Here is a 22713-nt window from a genome sequence, read left to right as displayed (position 1 = left end):
CACAAGGACAGATTATTGTTACGTCTAATTTATTTCTCGGTAATGGTCCTAAACATAATCAAACTATTGCTTTATTCTGGGATAAGACTCTCTTACCATGCGTTTGCCAATTATAAATCTAAAGGTCAACGCAATGCAATGCAGAGAGGCTTGTTAGGGAGAGTATGTATTTATGGTAAGATGAACCACTTCTGCTTCATCTCTTTATTACTGGACTTTAATGAAATATATTTACGTGGCAGCCTCATATTGATCTCAGTGAGGCATGCAGGCAGTCTGTTTCATTGAACCTGCAGCATGTCAGCAGCTACGCCTCAGAGCAGGCGAGAGGAGGAGGGAGGCAAGGATGAATAGGGCCATAAAAGACGCTTTGAGTCAGGCAGAGGGAAGGCGAGAGGTGGCTCCTTGTAATCACAGAGTCCCGTGGCTTGACGGATTCTGCTGGCTGCATTGCAGCGAGAACAGAAAGGTATAGCTTCGGTGTGGAGGTACACCAGGGAGGGAGGGGAGAGAGAGGCGAGGGCAGATCGGTGGTGGCGGGAGAGAGGAGCTCAGCATGAGGGACAGCGCAACCGAGGGGAGAAGGATGGCGGCTCTGCTGCGCACTGGAGGTTTGAAGTGGCGCTGATACTGCAACACGGGACGACGGGACAGCTGGAGACAAAGCACAGGTGACCTTCAACCCTCTTGGCCTCTTTGACCTCCCGGTGGGCCAGCCAGGATGGAGAACTCTGAGAGAAGCAAGACTGATCATATTCAAACTTGAAGGGCTTCATCAGAGAGCGTCCTGGGAGACAGAATGGGGGGAGGGCGGTAGAGGAGGAGCAGGCGGTGGTAGGTGGGGGGGCTGTCTCACAGACGTGGTCTCGCAGTGGTTGAAGCTGCCGGCTGTATTTTTGGGATCCTGCGACTGAAGCGAGCATGCAGGAATAAAGATGTAGTGTGAGCTGGTGGAAGGAGGGGGAGCGAACAAGGAGAGTGCTGTGCTAAGGGTAGCAGAGGACGTCCCAGCTGGACGCACGGACCAGGAGGACAGATCTTTGGGGGGAGACAAAGACGGTGGGTCCACTGGATCACGAAGGTAAGGAAGTCATTCAATTGAGGAGACAGTCCTTGTAATGTAAATTGATGCCCACTGGGAGAGGAGAAAAGATAAATCCTCCCTTTTTGTAGTTTACTGTTAAAACAGGGCTCAGGATTATTGTGAAAGCAATGATTAGGTGAACTCACAATAAGGCTTCATGTTCAATTGTGAGGTTTTATTGTCAAGGAGAATGAATGAAAGTATTCATCCGTGAGCAAACGTGTTCTGGAGGGAGGTACTTTGAATGGAAAAGTTTTTGAAAGCTCAAGGAAGTGACATTAAAGTTGAGTTAGAAGACGCAGGACAAAGAGTTGAGTGTGTTCATGTTTGAGTGGCCAATGTGTTTGCAATGTGACGTAGAGAAAATATGTTTTTTCTGTGTGTGTGTGCGTGTGTGTGTGTGTGTGTGTGTGTGTGGGCACGCATGCACACTCCAGTGATGTGCACTGGGAAAATAAAGCATTAAAATTTTGCACAATCTAATGAGATCCAATAAGTACTATAACAAATCTGAGCTTACAAATATAATAATGCTGAGTTTGGATTTACACTGGCTGAGAGGAATTCATTTTAATTATGCAACTGTGGTTATAATTTGCACTGCATCATAATGAGATTTGCTCCCTCGTGGAAGCCAAAATATTGGGTGGCCCGCTTCCTATGGTGCAGTGTACTGTAATGTGCGTTGCAACTTTACAGGGGCAGCATGGTTCAAGTAGGCCTTGCTCATGTGTAAGCATGAAACAAAGTAAAAAATATATATATATATATATTCACTTGATTGATCCTTAGCTACAGTATACTGTATCAGCATGGACTACAACACCGACTCCAACTCATATATTATTATTTCACTTATTCAGTCGTTGAGGCTGAAATACATGTAGGCGGGAGCCTATCCCAGCTATCATCGGCCAGGAGGGCGGGGTACACCCTGAACTGGTTGCCAGCCAATCGCAGGGCACATACAAACAAACAACCATTCGCACTCACAGTAACACCGACAGGCAATTTAGTCTTCAATTAACCAAGCGCGTATGTTTTTGGGATGTGGGAGGAAACCGGAGTACTCGGAGAAAACCCACCCAGGCACAGGGAGAACATGCAAACTCCACACAGGCAGGGCCGGGGATTTGAACCTAGGTCCTCAGAACTGTGAGGCGGATGTATGTCGAACATATTGAAAATTTAAAATGATCCATTCTAGAGTCAAACTGTCGCTGTCATTAAAAGGAACTTTAACAACTGTACAACTGGCAACTTTGGTAAGTAACTTCTAACATTCTTGATCGTCGTACAAATATAAAAACAAGTTACCACTGTTTATTTTAATACATAACATTAAAAAAAATTGTATCAACGGGGAAGGCATAATTAATAGTCTTTCTCCTTGTTTTACTGTTCATCACTGGGTCTGCCCAACGGATACCCATAATTCACACTTCCAGTCCCACTACTGTGATTTAAATTTCGTCATATACTCATATCCTAACTCATCGCAGAAAATTGGGGCTGTGGGCTCCTGCATTTCGAGTCTGTTGTCTCCTCTTTTTTGATGGCTTTATTAATGCAATCTAGTAAAATGGGCAGATAAATCAAACAAAAGTCAAACAAAGTTTTTTTGGGGGGGGTAATTTTAATGCCTCACGCATGACAACAAACTAGAATCCCAGAATACAAATACCTCACAACTCAACTTTCAACTATTTTTGCTATGACGCTCAATCATAGCATAAGTGTCCTCGGTGTGCTTTGCATTAATTACTCCCTCTAATCTAGACTCTTTAACATACCATTTACTGAGGCTTGTTGAGAGTCTTACAAAAAAATATTAATATGCAAACAGCACTCAAGTGGTGCAGTCTTCTTATCAAATGGCACATGGAACTCTAATTTATATTATTATTTTAACTCATCTTATTGTGCTGTCTGTTTCTATTTTAAAATGCAGAGAGGGGTGAGGGTGACCATATTTTATAACATACAACAATAAGAATATCAAACATTATTTAAACACCACTTTCTCCCTCCTTCACAAAAACAATCAATACTAATAAATAAATAAATCTTCTTCTTTTCCTTTCGGCTTGTCCCATTAGGGGTCGCCACAGCGCGTCATCCTTTTCCATGAGAGCATCCTCCTGCATCCTCCTCTTGAACACCAACTGCCATCATGTCTTCCCTCACGATATCCATCAACCTTCTCTTTGGTCTTCCTCTAGCTCTCTTGCCTGGCAGCTCCATCCTCATCATCCTACTACCAATATACTCACGATTTCTCCTCTGGATGTGTCCAAACCATTGAAGTCTGCTCTCTCTAACTTTGTCTCCAAAACATCGAACCTTGGCTGTCCCTCTGATGAGCTCATTTCTAATTTTATCCAACCTGGTCACTCCAAGAGCGAACCTCAACATCTTCATTTCCGTCACCTCCAGCTCTGCTTCCTGTTTTCTCTTCAGTGCCACTGTCTCTAATCCATACATCATGGCTGGCCTCACCACTGTTTTATAAACTTTGCCCTTCATCCTAGCAGAGACTCGTCTGTCACATAACACACCTGACACCTTCCTCCACCCGTTCCAACCTGCTTGGACCCGTTTCTTCACTTCCTGACCACACTCACCATTGCTCTGGACGGTTGACCCCAAGTATTTAAAGTCCTCTACCCTTGCTATCTCTTCTCCCTGTAGCCTCATTCTTCCCCCACCACCCCTCTCATTCATGCACATATATTGTGTTTTACTTCGGCTAATCTTCATTCCTCTTCTTTCCAGTGCATGCCTCCATCTTTCTAACTGTTCCTCCAGCTGCTCCCTGCTTTCACTCCAGATCACAATGTCATCTGCAAACATCATGGTCCACGGGGATTCCAGTCTAACCTCATCTGTCAGCCTATCCATCACCACTGCAAAAAGGAAGGGGCTCAGGGCTGATCCCTGATGCAGTCCCACGTCCACCTTAAATTCTTCTGTCACACCTCCAGCACACCTCACCGCTGTTCTGCTGCCCTCGTACATGTCCTGTATTATTCTAACATACTTCTCTGCCACTCCAGACTTCCGCATGCAGTACCACAGTTCCTCTCTGGGTACTCTGTCATAGGCTTTCTCTAGATATACAAAGACACAATGTAGCTCCTTCTGACCTTCTCTGTACTTTTCCATCAACATCCTCAAGGCAAATAATGCATCTGTGGTACTCTTTCTAGGCATGAAACCATACTGTTGCTCGCAAATACTCACTTCTGTCCTGAGTCTAGCCTCCACTACTCTTTCCCATAACTTCATTGTGTGGCTCATCAACTTTATTCCTCTATAGTTGCCACAGCTCTGCACATCACCTTTGTTCTTAAAAATGGGCACCAGTACACTTTTCCTCCATTCCTCAGGCATCTTCTCACGCACTAGAATTCTATTGAACAAGCTGGTCAAAAACTCCACAGCCACCTCTCCTAGATGCTTCCATACCTCCACAGGAATGTCATCAGGACCAACTGCCTTTCCATTTTTCATTCTCTTTAATGCCTTTCTAACTTCCCCCTTACTAATCATTGCCACTTCCTGGTCCACCACACTTGCCTCTTCTACTCTCCCTTCTCTATCATTTTCCTCATTCATCAACTCCTCGAAGTATTCTTTCCATCTAGCAAGCACACTGCTGGCACCAGTCAACATATTTCAATCTCTATCCTTAATCACCCTAACCTGCTGCACATCCTTCCCATCTCTATCCCTCTGTCTGGCCAGCCTGTACAGATCCTTTTCTCCTTCTTTAGTGTCCAACCTGCCATACATGTCATCATATGCCTCTTGTTTTGCCTTTGCCACCTCTACCTTTGCCCTGTGTCGCATCTCAATGTATTCCTTTCGCCTCTCCTCGGTCCTCTCAGTGTCCCACTTCTTCTTAGCTAACCTTTTTCCTTGTATGATTTCCTGTACTGTGAGGTTCCACCACCAAGTCTCCTTCTCTCCTTTCCTGCCAGAAGATACACCAAGTACTCTCCTGCCTGCTTCTCTGATCACCTTGGCTGCAGTGGTCCAGTCTTCTGGAAGCTCCTCCCGTCCACCGAGAGCCTGTATCACCTCTTCCCGAAAAGCTGCACAACACTCGTCCTGTCTCAGCTTCCACCACATGGTTCTCTTCTCTGCCTTTGTCTTCCTAATTTTCCTCCCCACCACCAGAGTCATCTTACACACCACCATCCTATGCTGTCTAGCCACACTCTCCCCTACCACTACCTTACAGTTGGTAACCTCCTTCAGATTACATCGTCTGCACAAGATGTAATCCACCTGTGTGCTTCTACCGCCGCTCTTGTAGGTCACCCTATGTTCGTGCCTCTTCTGGAAAAAAGTGTTCACTACAGCCATTTGCATCCTTGTTGCAAAGTCTACCACCATCTGTCCCTCCAAGTTCCTTTCCTGGATGCCGTACTTACCCATCACTTCTTCATCACCCCTATTACCTTCACCAACATGTCCATTACAATCTGCACCAATTACGACTCTCTCTCTGTCTGGGATGCTCAGAACTACATCATCTAGCTCCTTCCAGAATTTCTCTTTCACCTCTAGGTCACATCCTACCTGTGGGGCATAGCCACTAATCACATTACACATAACACCCTCAATTTGAAATTTCAGCCTCATCACTCGATCTGATACTCTTTTCACCTCCAAGACATTCTTAGCCAACTCTTCTTTTAAAATAACCCCGACTCAATTTCTCTTCCCATCTACACCATGGTAAAATAATTTAAACCCTGCCCCTAAACTTCTAGCCTTACTGCCTTTCCACCTGGTCTCCTGGACACACAATATATCAACCTTTCTCCTAATCATCATGTCAACCAACTCCCGAGATTTTCCTGTCATAGTCCCAACATTCAAAGTCCCCACATTCAGTTCTAGGCTCTGTGTTTTCCTCTTCTCTTTCTGCCGAAGAACCCGCTTTCCACCTCTTCTTCTTCTTTGACTTCGACCCACAGTAGCTGAATTTCCAACGGCGCGCTGCAGGTTGACGGCGCCGGTGGCGGACGTTGTTAACCCGGGCCACGACCGATCTGGTATGGAATTCTTTGGATGAACGCTCATATTTGTTTGGCAAGGTTTTAAGCCGGATGCCCTTCCTGACGCAACCCTCTGCATTTATTCGGGCTTGGGACCGGCCTACAGTTTGCACTGACTTGTGCCCCCCCATAGGGCTGCATTTCTAATAAATAAATAAATAAATTATGTGATTTATTTATAAATAAATAAATAAATCACATAATTTGGGGTGTCTTTTCGAAACAGGACGCCATCATCTCCTCATCCCCAGGGAAGAAAAATTTGTAACGCACATGTAATGTACCACAATTGCTTTCAACTAACTAAATACGCTCGTCTTATGGGACCGGAAAATGTCCCAGTAACTCCTTCCCCAGGACTCTAGTACAGATATATTTGGATTTGTGGGTTACTGTAAATCTAATGTCATCTCAACGAGCTGTACATGTGTACATGGGCCTCCCAAGAGCTGAATGCAATGATATAAATATCGGGCTGTGTCTCCCGTGAAGGTTGGTTGGGAAGGTTTCCACGGGGGGGTTGCTTGAGAGGAAATGTTAGGAATGAAAGGAGAGAATTGTACCTCCAGGTACATTGGTCGTGAACACCGGCCACACCCCGACTGACCTTTAATTAGTGGTATGAACCCTCGAGTCAACAAAGGGGCCAGGATATTCTGCTGAGAATTGTATACGAAATAAAGCTGAAATTGAACTCGATATTGGAACTCTTTGTTTGTTTGTTTGTTTTCAAATACAGAAGAGACTGCCACTGCGCAAGCTGTCATCAAGACCGTTAGGATTGCAGTGCATTCCAGTTGAAACAAAATCCTACTAAATTCTCATGAGGACAGGGTCGGGAGGGAGTGCGAGATGCTTGACGAAGGGGATGTCTGGGGAGGGGGAGGATGGAGGAAGATAAAAGACACAACGCTGTTGCTGTGCATCCATTAGGTGTGTTACTTCTGTGGCCAATTGATATAGATAGAAAATGGACAATACCCAAAAAGTTAACTGGCATCTCTCCAACAAGCAGTGCCAAGTCTATTTTGTTCATACACAGGCTTCAAACCCGCAACCCTCTACTCCCCGAGGCAAATCCTCACAGATTGAGCTATTGCTGTATATGCTGTATATTTAATCTTAACATTTAACCGAGCTCTGGGACTACTCATGGCATCACGGTGGTAATCAAATCAAATTTATTGGAAGTCTGAATAGTAAATTAAAATGTTTGGAATTTTATGTTTGGAATTATTATTATTCTCAGTAGTAGTATTCTAAATGGTATTTTCATTAGTAGTATTAGTAGTAGTTGTATAGTAGTACTTACTAGCCTACTATTACACAAATAGTCAAAGTATTAGTGTAACCTTCAATGTGAGAAATCTGACAAATGCATGAGATTTGATGTATAAAGTCCAAGTATTAGTTGCTCTTCAAGTAGTAACAGTGGTGGCAGCAGCAAAGGAACCATTCCTGAGCGTGTTAAAATTAGTAGCCCAAGTTGTCCATCACAATATTATTGGTATTTTCCTGTGACGGTCAACCTCCATGTTTCTGGCACGGTGTGCTCATGATGTCAGGGACTGATGTTGATGTGTTTTCAGCTGATGGAAGCTGATGAAGGTTTTTCAGAAGGAAAAACAGGAAATGGCACTCAACTAATGACACTTTTCAAGCTTTCCAAAAGACTCACATATGCACCGGTGATGTCAAAGACATGACTGTGACAGGAATAGGAACCTAAAGGGGCAGAACATTTCCAGTCAATTCGTAGAACTTTCCAGAATTGTTACATGAGTTGTACCAAGTTTAGCTGAGGAATTGTTCAGGGAATAATAATGAGAAAAGAAAGTTGGACACTTTTCATGGGAATTAATTAAAACATTTTTGGCAATTTTTGAATACCGTAAAATAAGAATAGGCGGCACGGAGGACGACTGGTTAGAGGGTCTGCCTCACAGTTCTGACGACCAGGGTTCAATCCCCGGCCCCGCCTGTGTGGCGTTTGCATGTTCTCCCCGTGCCTGCGTGGGATTTCTCCGGGCACTCCTGTTTCCTCCCACATTCCAAAAACATGCATGGTAGGTTAATTGATAGGTGTGCATGTGAGTGCGACTGGCTGTTTGTTTGTATGTGCCCTGCGATTGGCTGGCAACCAGTTCAGGTTGTACCCCGTCTCCTGCCCGATGATAGCTGGGATAGGCTCCAGCACGCCCGCGACCCTAGTGAGGAGACGCGGCTCAGAAAATGGATGGATGGTTGGATGTTACAAGTTGGCCTAAATAGATGTAGTTGTCGACGGCGTGTAGAACATAGTCGTCCATTTTGATATCTTTTTGTGGACAGTAACGATGGAACATGACCTTCGTTTTGCTTTTGTTAATTTTCAGACCTGAGCGACGGCTTTCTAACTCTAATTCCTGAATACGACACTGTAGTTGTTCAGCATCGTAGGTGAATAAAATGATGCCGTCTGCAAAGCGAAGATGGCTCAAAAAAGCGCCGTTCATTTTTAGTCCTCCTTTTTCCCAATTGAGCTTTTACAATATTTCTTCAAGGCAAGCTGTAAATAACTTCGGAAACAGTGTGTCGCCTTGCTTGACGCTTTTTCCTACACTTATTTGCACTCTTTCATCATCAATTCGTATTGAACCAGAAGAATCATTGTATATTGATTATAGAATGTTGATATAGGTCGGCTCTATCCCTTGATTTACTAGCGCCTGCACTATTGAAGTGGTGGTGACTGAGTCAAATGCTTTTTTATAGTCGATGAAGGCTACACACAGAGGCATTTCTTACTCGTTGTGTCGTTCGATTATTTGTTGAACTGTCTGTGTGTGGTCCATAGTATTAAAACCGCTACACAAACCCGCTGGTTCTATCAACTGTGCTTCATTGAGTTTGATTCCAATTTGTTTGTCCAATATCTTTGCAAAGACTTTATAAATCGTTGAGAGCAGACTTATTGGGCGATCATTTCTATTTTATTTATAAATAATAACATTTTTATCGCCTGATTTATGTAGCAAAATGATTTCTGCGTCTTTCCATGTCGCAGGTAGACCAAGCAGCGTTCAAATAGTTTTACAAGGTTCTTATTAAGTTCATTCCCTCCTGCTTTCAGCATTTCATCAGAAATTTCCACCAGACCACAAGCTTTTCTGGCCTTAAGTGAACTAATAGCATTATATATATATATATATATATATATATATATATATATATATATATATATATATCATTTATTTATTTATATATTTTTCTCACTGATTGATGAGAAATCAGTTTAATTTTTTTCTGTTTCAGGTCAATTAGAATTCCCAAAAATATTTGCTAAATCCTAGTAAAATGAGAGTACGATTTTAAAGGCAATTTTGCATTCATTTTTGCTTTCATTACTTTTTTGTCAGATGTTTACATACAGTAAGACTCCTATGCCTTTAAACAATTTGGGAAAACCCAGATAATGATGTCATTTCTTTGGAAGTTTTTGGTAGGTTTACTGACAACGTTTGAATTAATTCGAGACACATCTGTGCATGTATTTGAACTAGGCAAACCTGAAACACACTGCTTCTTTGTGTAACATTATGGGAAAGTCTAAAGAAATCGGTCAAGATTTCAGGAAGAGAATTGTTGACTTGCACAAGTGTGTTTCATCCTTGAGTGCAATTTCCAGATGCCTGAAGGTGCCATGTGCATCTGTTCATACAACTATACGCAAGTATAAACACCATGGGAATGTCCTGCCATCATACTGCTTCGGAAGGAGATGGGTTCTCTGTCTCAGAGATTAACGTGCTTTGGAAGCATCTCAACCAAAGAACAAAAGCAGAAGACCTTGTGAAGATACTAGCTGAAGCTGGTGAGAGTGTGACTTTATCAACAGTGAAATGAGTACTGAAATGCCACCTAACCCATTACATGAAACGAAACAATAAAAAGCCAGATTACAGTTTGCAAATTAACACAGACAGGGATGCAGACCTTAATTTTTGGAGACATTTCCAAAGGAGGCGGGACAGTGCACTACTGGTAAGCACATCTGCTTCATAGTTCTGAGGACCCGCGTTCAAATCTGGCCCCGCCTGTATGGAGTTTGCATGTTCTCCCCATGCCTGCGAGGGTTTTCACCGGGTACTGCGGTTTCCACCTACATCTAAAAAAACATGCATGGTCGGTTAATTGAAGACTCTAAATTGCCCGTAGGTGTGAATGTGAGTGCGAATCCTTGTTTGTTTATATGTGCCCTGCGATTGGCTGGCGACCAGTTCAGGGTGTACTCCGGCTCTCGCCCGAAGATAGCTGGGATAAGCTCCAGCACGCCCGCGACCCTCGTGAGGATAAGCAGTACGGAAAATGATACGAATGTCCACTGGTCGGAGGAAACTAAAATGTACCTGTTTGGCCATAATGAGCATTGTTATGTTTGGAAGAAAAAGAGGGAAGCTTGCAAGTCTGAGAACACCCTTCCAACTTTGAAATATGGGGTGGCAGCATAATGTAACCAACCAAGGTGCCATGGCACCCTGGTGTGGTGTGGGATATCATTGGGGTGCTGCGGAAATGATCCAATTTCACTTATCTTTGTTCATCTATCAATGCCACCGGTGTATGGTGACAGGGAGAACAATTTAATGCTCTTCCATCAGATTGCAGAAGGTAAAATAAACCTGTGTACCCACTTGCTGCCAACAGAATAAGTCATGACTCACACTGAGTAAGTCAATTTGTGAGTAAATTTCGATGAGATCATCATTATTTCAGTACTCATACTTTTTGTAAAATGTTTGTTTGGTGATATGCTGTGGGATTTTCTGAATATAAAATGGATGCATTGGCTCAATAAAGGTTGAAAAGCTGATGAAGGACCCACTTAGAAGATGTGGACGACATCACAATGGCTGTGACAACTGAGCTGTGTAGCATTAGGAGTGCATGAAGGCATGGAAGAGAAAGCTGGGAAAGTAGATTAGACTCTAGGGGAATTACTTTTTAATTAGGATTTGAAAGATATCTTTTGTGACATCAGCCCTGAAGCTTTTCTGACAAACCTTTTTCTGTTTCTAGTTTTACTTTGGTGTTGTCTTTGTTCTGCTGTGGCTCCATCCACACTTTTAGTTTTGTTATCTACTATTCCACTTCAATTCGTGTCGACTGTTTGTCGTTGTTTATTGTTAGTACCGTTTTTCTCATGCTTCATTGGTTAAAATAAACTGTTGATTTATCAAAGGGTATATATTGTACATTTCTTTTCAAAATATTGACAGAATTATTTTTTGCATGTTACTCTATAAAAGGAATAAATATACAGTTATGAACATTTCGCTGCAAATGTTTTTCATTATGAAACATTTACGTTCTACTTATACAGCGCCTGAAATAAGCATTTAACACTTCACCATTTTTCTCACTAAATATATTTCCAAAGGTGCTATTGACATGAAATTTTCACCAGATGTTGGGAACAACACAAGTAATCCATACATACAAAGGAAGTAGAACAAATAAGCTCAGAAATTAAGTTGTTTGTAATAATGTGAAATAACACAGGGAAAAAGTATTGAACACGTGAAGAAAGAGAGGCGCAAAAAGGCATGGAAAGCCAAGACAACACCTAAAATCTATCAATATTCAAACAGCAATGCAGCCCCTTGTCAGTGCAAATGAATAGCAGCTGGTTCAGTCCAAATTGATGGCCTAAAAAAAGGTCTCATTGCCAAGATATGAGTCAAGACACATCTCCTGATGGGTAAAACCAAAGAGCTGTCTCAAGACCATCGCAAACTAATTGTTGCAAAACATAACAATGGCATTGGTTACAGCATATCTAAGCTTCTGAACGTTCCTGTGAGCACGGTTGGGGCTATAATACGTAAGTGGAAAGCCAATCATACCACCATAAATTTGCCTCGATCAGGTGCTCCTCGCAAGATTTCTGACAGAGGAGTGCAAATAATAATCAGAAGAGTTGGCCAAGAGCCTGTGGAGAGCTTCAAAAAGACCTGGAATTAGCAGGTACTGTTGGCACAAGGAAAACAGTGAGTGCTGTACTCCGGTGCTGTTCAGAAAATGGAACTGCTAAACTTCACATTATTGAAGGAAGGATAAATGGGCAAATGTACCGAGACATTGTTGGCAAAAATCTGCTGCCATCTATGATGATGATGATGAAATTTAAAACGTGGGTGGACATTTCAGCAGGATAATGATCCAAAACATACTGCCAAGAAAACTCTCAATTGGTTTCAAAGAAAAAAAATAAAGCTGCTAGACTGGCCCAGTCAATCACCTGACTTAAATCCTATTGAAAATCTATGGAAAGAACCGAAACTCAAGGTCCATAAAAGAAGCCCATGGAACCTTCAAGATTTGAACACTGCTCGTGTGGAAGAATGGGCCAAAATCACACCAGAGCAATGCATGCGACTAGTTTCTCCAAACAAGAGACATCTTGAAGCTGTCATTGCAAGTCTTTTGTACAAAGTATTAAATAAATACCAGTTGGTACCGTGTGCAATACTTATTCCCTGCCATTTCACTTTTTTTTTTTTACACACAACTTAATGTCTGATTTTATTTGTTCTATTTCTTTCTATGTATGGATTACGTGGGTTGTTCACAACATCTGGTGAAATTTTCATGTCAGTAGAACCTTTGGAAATATATTTAGTGAGAAAATTCGTGCCGTGTTAAAAATCTATTTCAGCCGCTCTACACACATCTGAACTTTCAGTTAATTCCTGTAACCATATTCCTAACATCTTGGTTTCCATCTTGGAAAATTGCAGGAATTTTGCAACGCTAGATAAATGCTCCATTGTAATTTTGCCCATCCTTCCTTATTTCTTCCCATCTTATCCTGTGTCTCATTTTCTTTGTGATCCTAACCTTGGCCTTTATGTGATGCCCCCTCAGATGACCTCTCGCTGCAGGAATGCGTTGAACATCGTGGTCACCACCCTTTTTGCAGCGGTGGTCATCTTCACCATCCTGCTGGCCTATATCACAGGTTAGCTTGTCGATTGTGGTCATTTATTTCCGGGTACACACCAGTCATAATGATTAAAAAACATGTTCCGCTGTGTTTGAGTTTCCTCTGTTCTTGTGTTATAAAGGCTACCAATTCATCCAAACTGAGCAGCACCACCTCTCCTTCGGCCTCTACGGTGCCTTCCTCTCCCTCCACCTTCTCCTTCAGAGCCTTTTTGCCTTTCTGGAGCATCGGCAGATGAAAATCCCCACCCGTCCTCAACATCTCCGTCGCTCTGTGGCCCTCTGCATCGCTGCTTACCAGGAGGACCCGGACTACTTAAGGAAGTGTCTGCGCAGTATCAGACGGATTTCTTTCCCAGGACTAAAAGTAGTGCTGGTGGTGGATGGGAACAGACTAGAAGACCGTTACATGATGGACATTTTCCAGGAGGTGATGGGTGGCGCTGACCAGGCGGGCAGCATGGTGTGGAAGGGAAACTACCACAGTGATGGGAGCGGTGGAGGGGGTGTCGGAGGTGGAAGGAGCACGGTCCACATAGAGGAGGCGTTACGGGTGACGCGGCTGGTCAGAGGTTGCCGCTTTTCCTGTATCATGCAGGAGTGGGGAGGGAAGAGGGAGGTGATGTACACAGCCTTTAAAGCACTGGGGGACACTGTGGATTACGTGCAGGTAAGGACCACCTACGAAAAACATTCTTGAGAATATGATTGTGGATTGCACCCTCTCCAGGGACGGCCATCATAATGAATTCATTGAAGGAGGCTATCGTTTCATATCAAATATTCCAGAGCAGTTGTAAACCATACTGGACCATCCATCCATTTTCTATCCCATTCTATCCTGCTTGTCCTCATTCGGGTTATTGGTGAGCTGGAGCCTATCCCAGTTGACTTTGGGCGACCTACACCCTGTGGTTGTCACCGGCCACATATGGAAAACAAACATCCAAACTCCCATTCACATCTATGGTCAATTTAGAGTCTTTGATTAACCTAACATTTTAGGATGGGGGAGGAAGTTCGAGTACCCTGAGAAAACCCAAACAAGCAAAGAGAGACTTTGGAAACTCCACACAAGAAGGCCAGATTTGAATGCCAATACTGTGAGGCATAGCAATGTCGGTGGCAAACTAAATGGTCTTTTCATACGGCACTTGCTCAACGTGAAAGGACGACGATGGCAATGGGGGTGCGGCCATCTCATATTTGGAAGTGGTGACACAACAGCCTAAAAGGAAGTCAGGAGGCTTTCCCCGCTGAGTGGACTGCAACTCAGCAATATGTATTTGCCATTGTTGGAAAAGAAAGCCCTAATTTTCATGATTTTTAAGGAGGAGGAGGTGACGCAGGAGCAAAAAAAAAAAAAAAAAATATTTAAAAAAAAAAATAAAGAATGGGAAAATCCCATACTAATTTCACAGCAGCATTTCGGAGTTTAAATTCATTTCTGAGCTTTCTTGTTCCAGGAAGAGCGCTTCCAGGTGTATTTCAGGCTTAGCAGGAAGCTTTGAAAGGAAGTTTGAAAGCCTCCCGCAGAGATGTTTCAGTATATCATTTTTCTATTGGTCCAAAGTTCGGGATAGTGGGGCACCGCAATTATTAAGCTTTCCTCCATTTCCCTCTTGCGGTTTACAGTACAAGTCTGCCAAAATAGCACTCAGAAATCACTCTGCCAGCCCCACTCCCATTGGAGGAGCTTTTTGACATCACCAACGCCCTCTGCATTGATGCGACGCTCGGTGTCATGTCAAAACGCGCTGACGACCCCTCAGCACACACGCAATGAATGCGAAAAAATTCCATTATGGAGCTGACTTCCACGTGCATTGTAGTCCCTCCTGAGAGAATCTTCTCCACAATAGGGCAGATAATTTCAGACCGAAGAAACCAGATCAGCTCCTCAAAGCTGAGGTACCAAAACACGGTGTTTCTCAATCTTAATCTACAGTAGTAACAAATTATCTGGATGCTGATTTTTTTTCTTTTCTTTCTTTTTGTTTTACACATTTATATTTTGTTGTGTTGTGTGTTTTGGAATGGTTCTGTGTTGTTTCACTTTAAATTTGTTTAGTAGAAAAAGTTAAAATGCTTAAACTATTAAAAGTTAAATTGTAAATAGTGACGTTTGTTTTTGTATGTAATAATTTTTGGGTAGCAATATGTCGAGCAAATAAATAAAAGCATATTTTCACACTATACATAATGAAAAAAAACAGCGCGTGTTTTTAATTTTCATTTTTATGCTTAATTTTACATTGTTTTTGGTAATAAATAAATTTAAGTAACAACAGAAAAAAATATTTAAAAAAGAGCTGTTTGGGAGCTAAAAAAGCCAGCGCTTTTTAGTGAGCCAAGCCAAAAAAACTGACTAGTTAAGCAGAAGTTCTGACCACCATGCTGCACCAACACTGGACCAGTTTAGGTAAATACAAAAAAGACAGGGGCCCATGGTAGTGTGGTTCACATAGTGTAGCTATAACGACCTAGGTCGGGACCATCGTAAACCAAGGCTAGCACACCCAGGGTGACGACCTCCAAATGCCAGCTGTTTCACATCCTTTGTTCCCTGGCTAATGGATAAGGTCATGACCCATGAATATTCTGCGACAGTCAATATGGGATATTCATTAGAATGTGCTTGTTGTGCCCTTTCCAGGTGTGTGACTCAGACACAGTTCTAGATCCAGCATGTACCATTGAGATGCTGAAGATCTTTGAGGATGATGCGGCAGTAGGAGGTGTTGGAGGAGATGTACAGGTAGAAGATCAGTCAGAGAATAACAGAAACATGTCTACTGACAATGGATGAACAAGTCTTCTATTTGTCTTCCTTTCACAGATACTCAACAAGTATGACTCATGGATCTCCTTCCTCAGTAGTGTGCGCTACTGGATGGCCTTTAACATTGAGCGTGCCTGCCAGTCCTACTTTGGATGTGTTCAGTGTATCAGCGGCCCTCTGGGGATGTACAGGAACTCCCTTCTTCAACGCTTCCTAGAGGCCTGGTACCATCAAACCTTCCTAGGTTCCAAGTGCAGCTTCGGCGATGACCGTCACCTAACCAACCGAGTGCTAAGCTTCGGCTACAAGACAAAATATACAGCACGATCGCAATGTCAGACTGAAACGCCAACCCAGTACCTGCGTTGGCTCAACCAGCAGACTCGCTGGAGTAAGTCGTACTTCCGTGAGTGGCTCTATAATGCTTTGTGGTTCCACAAGCACAGCCTCTGGATGACCTATGAATCTGTGGTCACTGGCTTCTTCCCATTCTTCTTGGTAGCCACAGTCATCCATCTCTTCTACCGTGGAAGGCTGTGGAATATCTTGCTCTTCTTGTTGACCGTCCAGCTGGTTGGGATGCTGAAGGCCACCTACGCCTGTTTCTTGCGTGGTAGCCTGGTCATGATCTTCATGTCGCTCTATTCTCTGCTCTACATGTCAAGCTTACTTCCTGCCAAAATATTTGCCTTACTCACAATTAACAAAGCAGGGTGGGGAACTTCAGGCCGCAGGAAGATTGTGGTAAACCTGATCGGTGCCGTCCCTGTCACAGTGTGGACGATGGTGCTGCTTGGAGGCGTGGTGTATACAATTTACTGTGAAACACAGCAGACATTCAGTGAATCCGAAAAGGTGCTGTTGATAGCAGGGACAATACTGTATGCCTGCTACTGGCTTATTCTGCTGGTGCTTTACCTAGCAATTGTAGCCAAACGCTGCAACAAGCGGGAGGAGCAGTATCACCTGCCATATGCTGAGGCATAAAGCTGCTTCAAGAAGGCTCGACAGGTCAATCACATGAAAGCCAACTGCTGTCTGATCCTCACACCTCTGTGAACTGCTGTAGCAAATGCACAGTCATATCTGTATTGCCGGTGCTAAAAAGGTGGGGATGCAAAATCCAAGCAGCGGGGAGCATAGCCAGTCAGGAGATAACTTAAGAGATGACTGGATCCATGAAGCACGATGCGGCTAGCACTGAAAAGAGTGACCCAGTCTTCATACACTATATTTGAACATCATGTAGTTTATGGGTACAGGTTAGCTGTGCAACCACAACAAAGCATTCCAGAAGTGATGCTAGTGATGCATTTAGAGCAAAGACTTCAGGTCAGATTTCAACTTTTTAAACTGCTGCATATGAATGGGGCATGAAAGAACAGAACCTAGAGCCTAAACAAGCAATGAGAAAATCAAGCTCATTAACACAAGGACAGGAAAAAGGATTGGAGCTGCATTCTGTCAGATGCTCCAAGACTTGAAAAAATATTAGAAAAAAGAAAACGTGCTGAATAATTATATAACTGATATATATCATCATTTATAGGTACTGAGCTAGAGGAAAGGCTAAAGTAAATTAACAAAAGATCATTTGAGTTGGTGGTTGGCTTGTCAAATAAAAGCACATTGACCTTGTGAAGTTTAGCCTAAAATTAATCATACCCTGGCCATATCTTTCCAAACCCCATTTCCAATGAAGTTGGGTCGTTGGGTAAAATGTAAATAAAAGCAGAATACAATGGTTTACCAATTATTTTCAACCTATATTCAATTGAATACACTACAAAGACAAGATATTAAATGTTCAAACTGATGAACATCTATCCATCCATTTTCTGTACCGCTTATCCTCACAAGGGTCGGGGGCGTGCTGGAGCCTATCCTAGCTATCTTCGGGCGAGAGGCGGGCTACACCCTAAATTGGTCGCCAGCCAATCGCAGGCCACATATAAAACAAACAACCATTCACACTCACAGTCACACCTACAGGCAATTTAGAGTCATCAATCAACCTACCACACATGTTTTTGGGATGTGGGAGGAAACCGGAGTATCCGGAGAAAACCCATGCAGGCACAGGGAGAACATGCAAACTCCACACAGACGGGGCCGGGATTTGAACTCCAGTCCTCAGAACTGTGAGGCAGATGTGCTAACCAGTCGTCCACCATGCCGCCCTGATGAACATTGTTGTTGTTGTTTTTTAATATTCACTAATTTTAAATTTAATGCCTGCAACACGTTCCAAAAAAGCTGGGACATGGGCATGTTTACCACTCCATTTCATAACCTATCATTTGAACAACAATCAATAAGCATTTGGGAAATGAGGACACTTTGGGAACTGAGGACACTAATTGTTTCAGCTTTGTCAGTGGAATCCCTTCCCATTCTTGCTAGATGCACAACTTCATTTGCTCAACAGTGCGGGGTCTCTGTTGTTGTATTTTGCGCTTCATAATGCACCACACATTTTTAACAAGACAGGTCTGGACTGCTGGCAGGCCTGTCTAGTTCTCGCACTCGTTTATTATGAAGCCACACTGTTGTAAGACGTGCAGAATGTGGCTAGGCAATGTCTTGCTGAAATAAGCAAGGACATCCCTGAAGAAGACAGGGACAAGCTGCTTGGATGGCAGCATATGTTGCTCCAAAAGCTGTATGTACCTTTCAGCATTAATGGTGCCTTCACAGATGTGCAAGTTACCCATACCATGGGCTCTAACACAGCCCCATAGCATCAGAGATGATGAATTTGCGCTGATAAGAATCCGGATGGTCCTTTTTCTCTTTGGCTCAGAGGACACAACGTCCATGATTTTCAAAAACAATTTGTAATGTGGACTCCTCAGACCACAGCACACCTTTCCGCTTTTTGTCAGTCCATCTCAGATGAGCTCAGGCCCACAGAGGCTGGTGGTGTTTCTGGGTGTTGTTAATATATAGCTTTCGATGTGGATGATAGAGTTTCAACTGGAATTTGTAGATGCAGCAACGAACTGTGTTAACTGACAATGGTTTTCTGAAGTCTTCCTGAGCCCACGTGGCAATATCTTTTACACAGTGATGCCAGTTTTTAATTCCCGAGGGATCGAATGTCACGGGCATTCAATTTTGGTTTTCGGCCTTGCCGCTTACGTGCAGAGATTTCTCCAGATTATCTGAATCTTTTAATGACATTATTAATGACATTATTCCATGCAACTGTAGGTTGAGAAACGTTCTTAAACTGTTGAATATTTTGCGCTCACAGTTATTCACAAAGTGTGATCTTCACCAAATCCTTGTTTGTGAACAACTGAGCGTTTTGGGGATGCGCCTTTTATACCCAATCATCCCACTCACCTGTTTCCAATTAACCTGTTTACCTGTGGAACGTTCCAAACAAGTCTTTTTTTTAGCATTCCTAAACTTTCCCAGTCTTTTGCTGCCCCTGTCCCAGCTTTTTAGGAATGTGTTGCAAGCATCAAATTCTAAATGAGAGAATATTTGCAAAAAACAATGTTCATGCAGGAGTGGGGACGTTCATCAGTTTGAACATTTAATATCTTGTCTTCGTAGTGTATTCAATTGAATATAGGTTGAAAAGGATTTGCAAGTTACACAACGTCTCAAGTCAAAGTACGTATATTTTATTGATTGGATAGGTATTTTCCAGCTGGTAATGACACAAAGGAAGTTACAAAAGTCGTGTTAGAGATACAGATAAAAATATTCACCATTTTCATTTTTATTTTACATTTTGAGCTTATCATACACCGCTGAGGAAACCTTCATCTTAAAAGATCCTGGTGCGTTTTAATATGATCTATTCGAGAACATGCTTATCAAATGTCAATTTAAAATACTGAATATGCCTGTATTGAGAGGTATGAGTACGAATAATGTACATTTTTGTGAAAGTGGTTAGGGTTAGTTCCATTTTTTACCATTCACAGTCATGGAACAGAAAATGGATGGAGGCATGACTTCCAAAATTGGCCAGGGTGTCAACAAGTTGGAATTTAACTTAATATAAATATGTTCCCCAACTGATTCTAAACAAGAAATTGCACAAAACACCCGGGGGCATAGATTTGGTTTTCAACTCTATAAATAAACATAACTTTTATGTTGCATTCACAATTGGTGTTCATTATCGTTCTAGTAATGAAGCAACACCTTTTCTAGTGCTGAAAAAGTAAAAAGGTGGTTAGCTAATTTTGATCTTAAATGAGACTTCAATGGTCTAAGGAACCCAAACTGTGTTGGTTTTTCAGTATAATATTTTTCATTACAGTAAGGAAGACTTCTGGTGTTTTCTTAGGCAATTATTCGAATTGGCAGTCACATATGGGTTTGTTGGTAAAAAAAAAAAAAATACAGACAATAAGCCAACACGTGCCCACAAAGAAAATAATTCAAATTTTCTTGGTGCTGATGAATGTAAACTGCCGGCCTCATTTAAACGTAAGAATGCACAGTTGTGCAGAACATGGAATGTGACTTTTTTACTGTAAATTGACAGCCTGTGTGAAGGGGAGGGGGCTCGGCCGTGGAAGGGACACAAAGACCCAAGCTGATGGACCACAACACCAAACCCAACTGGAAATAGTGGCTACGTTCTGACGGAGTCTGCTACAACTAATAGACAGAGCTGGTGGATTACATTAGAAGCTCAGAGAAGGTGACAGAGTGGCTATGTGTTGGCCTATCCCTCATCTCTGACATCAGCCTTTCACAACTTTAAACGAGCAACATGTTCTAGCAAGAGTGGATATCCAAAGGCAATGTCATCCTCTCAGAACTTGTGACATGCAGCTGTAATTTTGGTGCTTTTGCACCATTTCAAATTTAACTTATTTCTATATATCTATTTCTAGTTCTCATTTTGGTCATTGGTCTGATGAGATTTTTAGTTTAGTGATTCTGGTTTATATGATCCCTTTTATACATTGCTGAGGTGCCAAAGCATCTACTGAGCAAATAACGTTTTAACCAAAGGGCATGGTTACTTAGACCTTTTACAGTCAATGTAGAAAAAGTTAATCCACTCCATCATTCCTGTAACTGTAACTGAGGAACAAAGATATTTCCTTGTGAGAGACTTGGGAACCTTGTTTTTGCTGTTTCACACTCTTTTTCCTTGTCATGCAAGCAAAACAACCATGAAAATTCAGTGTTTGCTGTCAAATCTGTCCTGTTTGATGATGAGCTCAAAAAAATCAGTGGAATGTTTCTGGGTCAATAAAATATGTTCTGCCTTTTGACACACAATGCAGCCATTCATTCAGATTTGTATGTTTCCATGATTGTATTTCATTTAGTATGCTGTGCAGCAAAGTACATGACCATGTGATGATGTATTGACAAGAAGATGAAGGAAAGGTTGATAAAGTAGGTGCGTCCAATGACAATGTCCAATCTTTTTTCTTTCTGATTGTGTCTATGTTCTGGATTGACTACTATTTGATTTTATGTGGATATCATGGTTCCAAGGGATAAATCATAATCCTGCATCTGGCACCACGTTAAAAATGTAACATAATTGTAAAACGATTGCTCTGCGCTCCCACCTTACACCCTTAGCTTTGGCCTCCTATTAGCTCTTGATTTACAGTATCTTAGTGCTTCGTAGGACATACAGCGGGTCAAAATGGATGCAACCCATTTACTACTTGTCCCCATTAGGATCATGGGTCAGCTGGAGTCAATCCCAGCTGACGGACAACAGGCAGGGTGCACACTGGACTGGTCACCAATCAATCACGGGGCACCTACAAACAACCATTTCTTGTCTTTTTGAGTCTTCATTGAACTTCAGAATGATGCTTTCGGAAGGTGGGCGAAGCAGGAGTATACATCCATCCAATTCATGTTCTGTACCGCTTATCCTCACTAGGGTCGTGGGCATGCCTATCCCAGCTATCTTTGGGCGAGAGGCGGGGTACACCCTGAACTGGTCCCCAGCCAATCGCAGGGCAAATATGAACAAACAACCATTTGCACTCACATTCACAATACACCTACCATGCATGTTTTTTGGATGTGGTAGGAAACCAGAACACCCGGACAAAAAAACCCATGCAGGCACGGGGAGAACATGCAAACTCCAAACAGGCGAGGCCGGATTTGAACCCGGGTCCTCAGAACTGTGAGGCAGACGTGCTAACCAGTTTTCCACTGTGCTGCCCTTGACACCAATCAGTTAATTCTTACAAATTGGAAGCAAAGGGTAAATTCACCCTGAAACCAGAGGGCCGCTGGTGTATCACCTCCCCGAGCGCATGTTGTCCTTGTGTGCCTGGGCAAGACACTTAACCCACATTGCCAATTAATGTGGTTGGATAGTTGTTGATGGTTGGAGGGGCTGTAAGCGCAGAATGGCAGCCATGCTTCCGTCAGACTGCCCCAGGGCAGCTGTGGCTTCACAACTAGTATACGTACAATATGCTGAAAGTACTCTGCCTTCCTCCCACATTCCAAAAACATGCAGGTTAGGTATTTGAAGTGATGTTATATCAGCGAATGGTTGTCTTTACGTTCCTTGCTATTGGCTGGTGACCTATCCAACGGACAGTATACCCTGCCTTTCACCCAAAGTCAGCTGGGATGAGCTCTATCTCACCGGCAACCCTAATGAGGACAAACGGCATTGAAAATATCTGGGTAAATGATCGGACTATATGAGGTGGGTCAAAAAAGTTCCAGGACTGGTGTCACAAAAGATTCCAAATCCAAACTGCTAAGTTTTCTCCATTCTAAGTAACCCCCCTGGAACCTAGCATACTTTCCAAGCTATCTAGACATCG

General features: G+C 42.7%; 1 protein-coding gene across 2 annotated transcripts; it reads left to right on the top strand.

The window, feature by feature from the left end:
• Window positions 1-886: 886 nt before the first annotated feature.
• Window positions 887-21301, top strand: has3 (hyaluronan synthase 3). Of its 2 annotated transcripts, XM_061774619.1 has the most exons (5): window positions 887-1081; window positions 13060-13153; window positions 13260-13807; window positions 15794-15895; window positions 15977-21301. In XM_061774619.1, exons 2-5 carry the CDS (start codon window positions 13060-13062, stop codon window positions 16904-16906), a joined length of 1674 nt encoding a protein of 557 aa, XP_061630603.1. In that variant the 5' UTR covers window positions 887-1081; the 3' UTR covers window positions 16907-21301. The 2 variants fall into 2 exon arrangements, with proteins under 2 accessions (XP_061630603.1, XP_061630602.1); XM_061774618.1 differs by lacking the exon at window positions 887-1081 and having other exon boundaries at window positions 13048-13153.
• Window positions 21302-22713: the final 1412 nt, after the last annotated feature.

This window comes from Phyllopteryx taeniolatus, chromosome 5 (genome assembly GCF_024500385.1).
Source record: "Phyllopteryx taeniolatus isolate TA_2022b chromosome 5, UOR_Ptae_1.2, whole genome shotgun sequence".
Classification (NCBI taxonomy): Eukaryota; Metazoa; Chordata; class Actinopteri; order Syngnathiformes; family Syngnathidae; genus Phyllopteryx; species Phyllopteryx taeniolatus.
The sequence above is the reverse complement of the archived record's forward strand: the minus strand, read 5'-3'. Positions and strand labels throughout refer to the sequence as shown.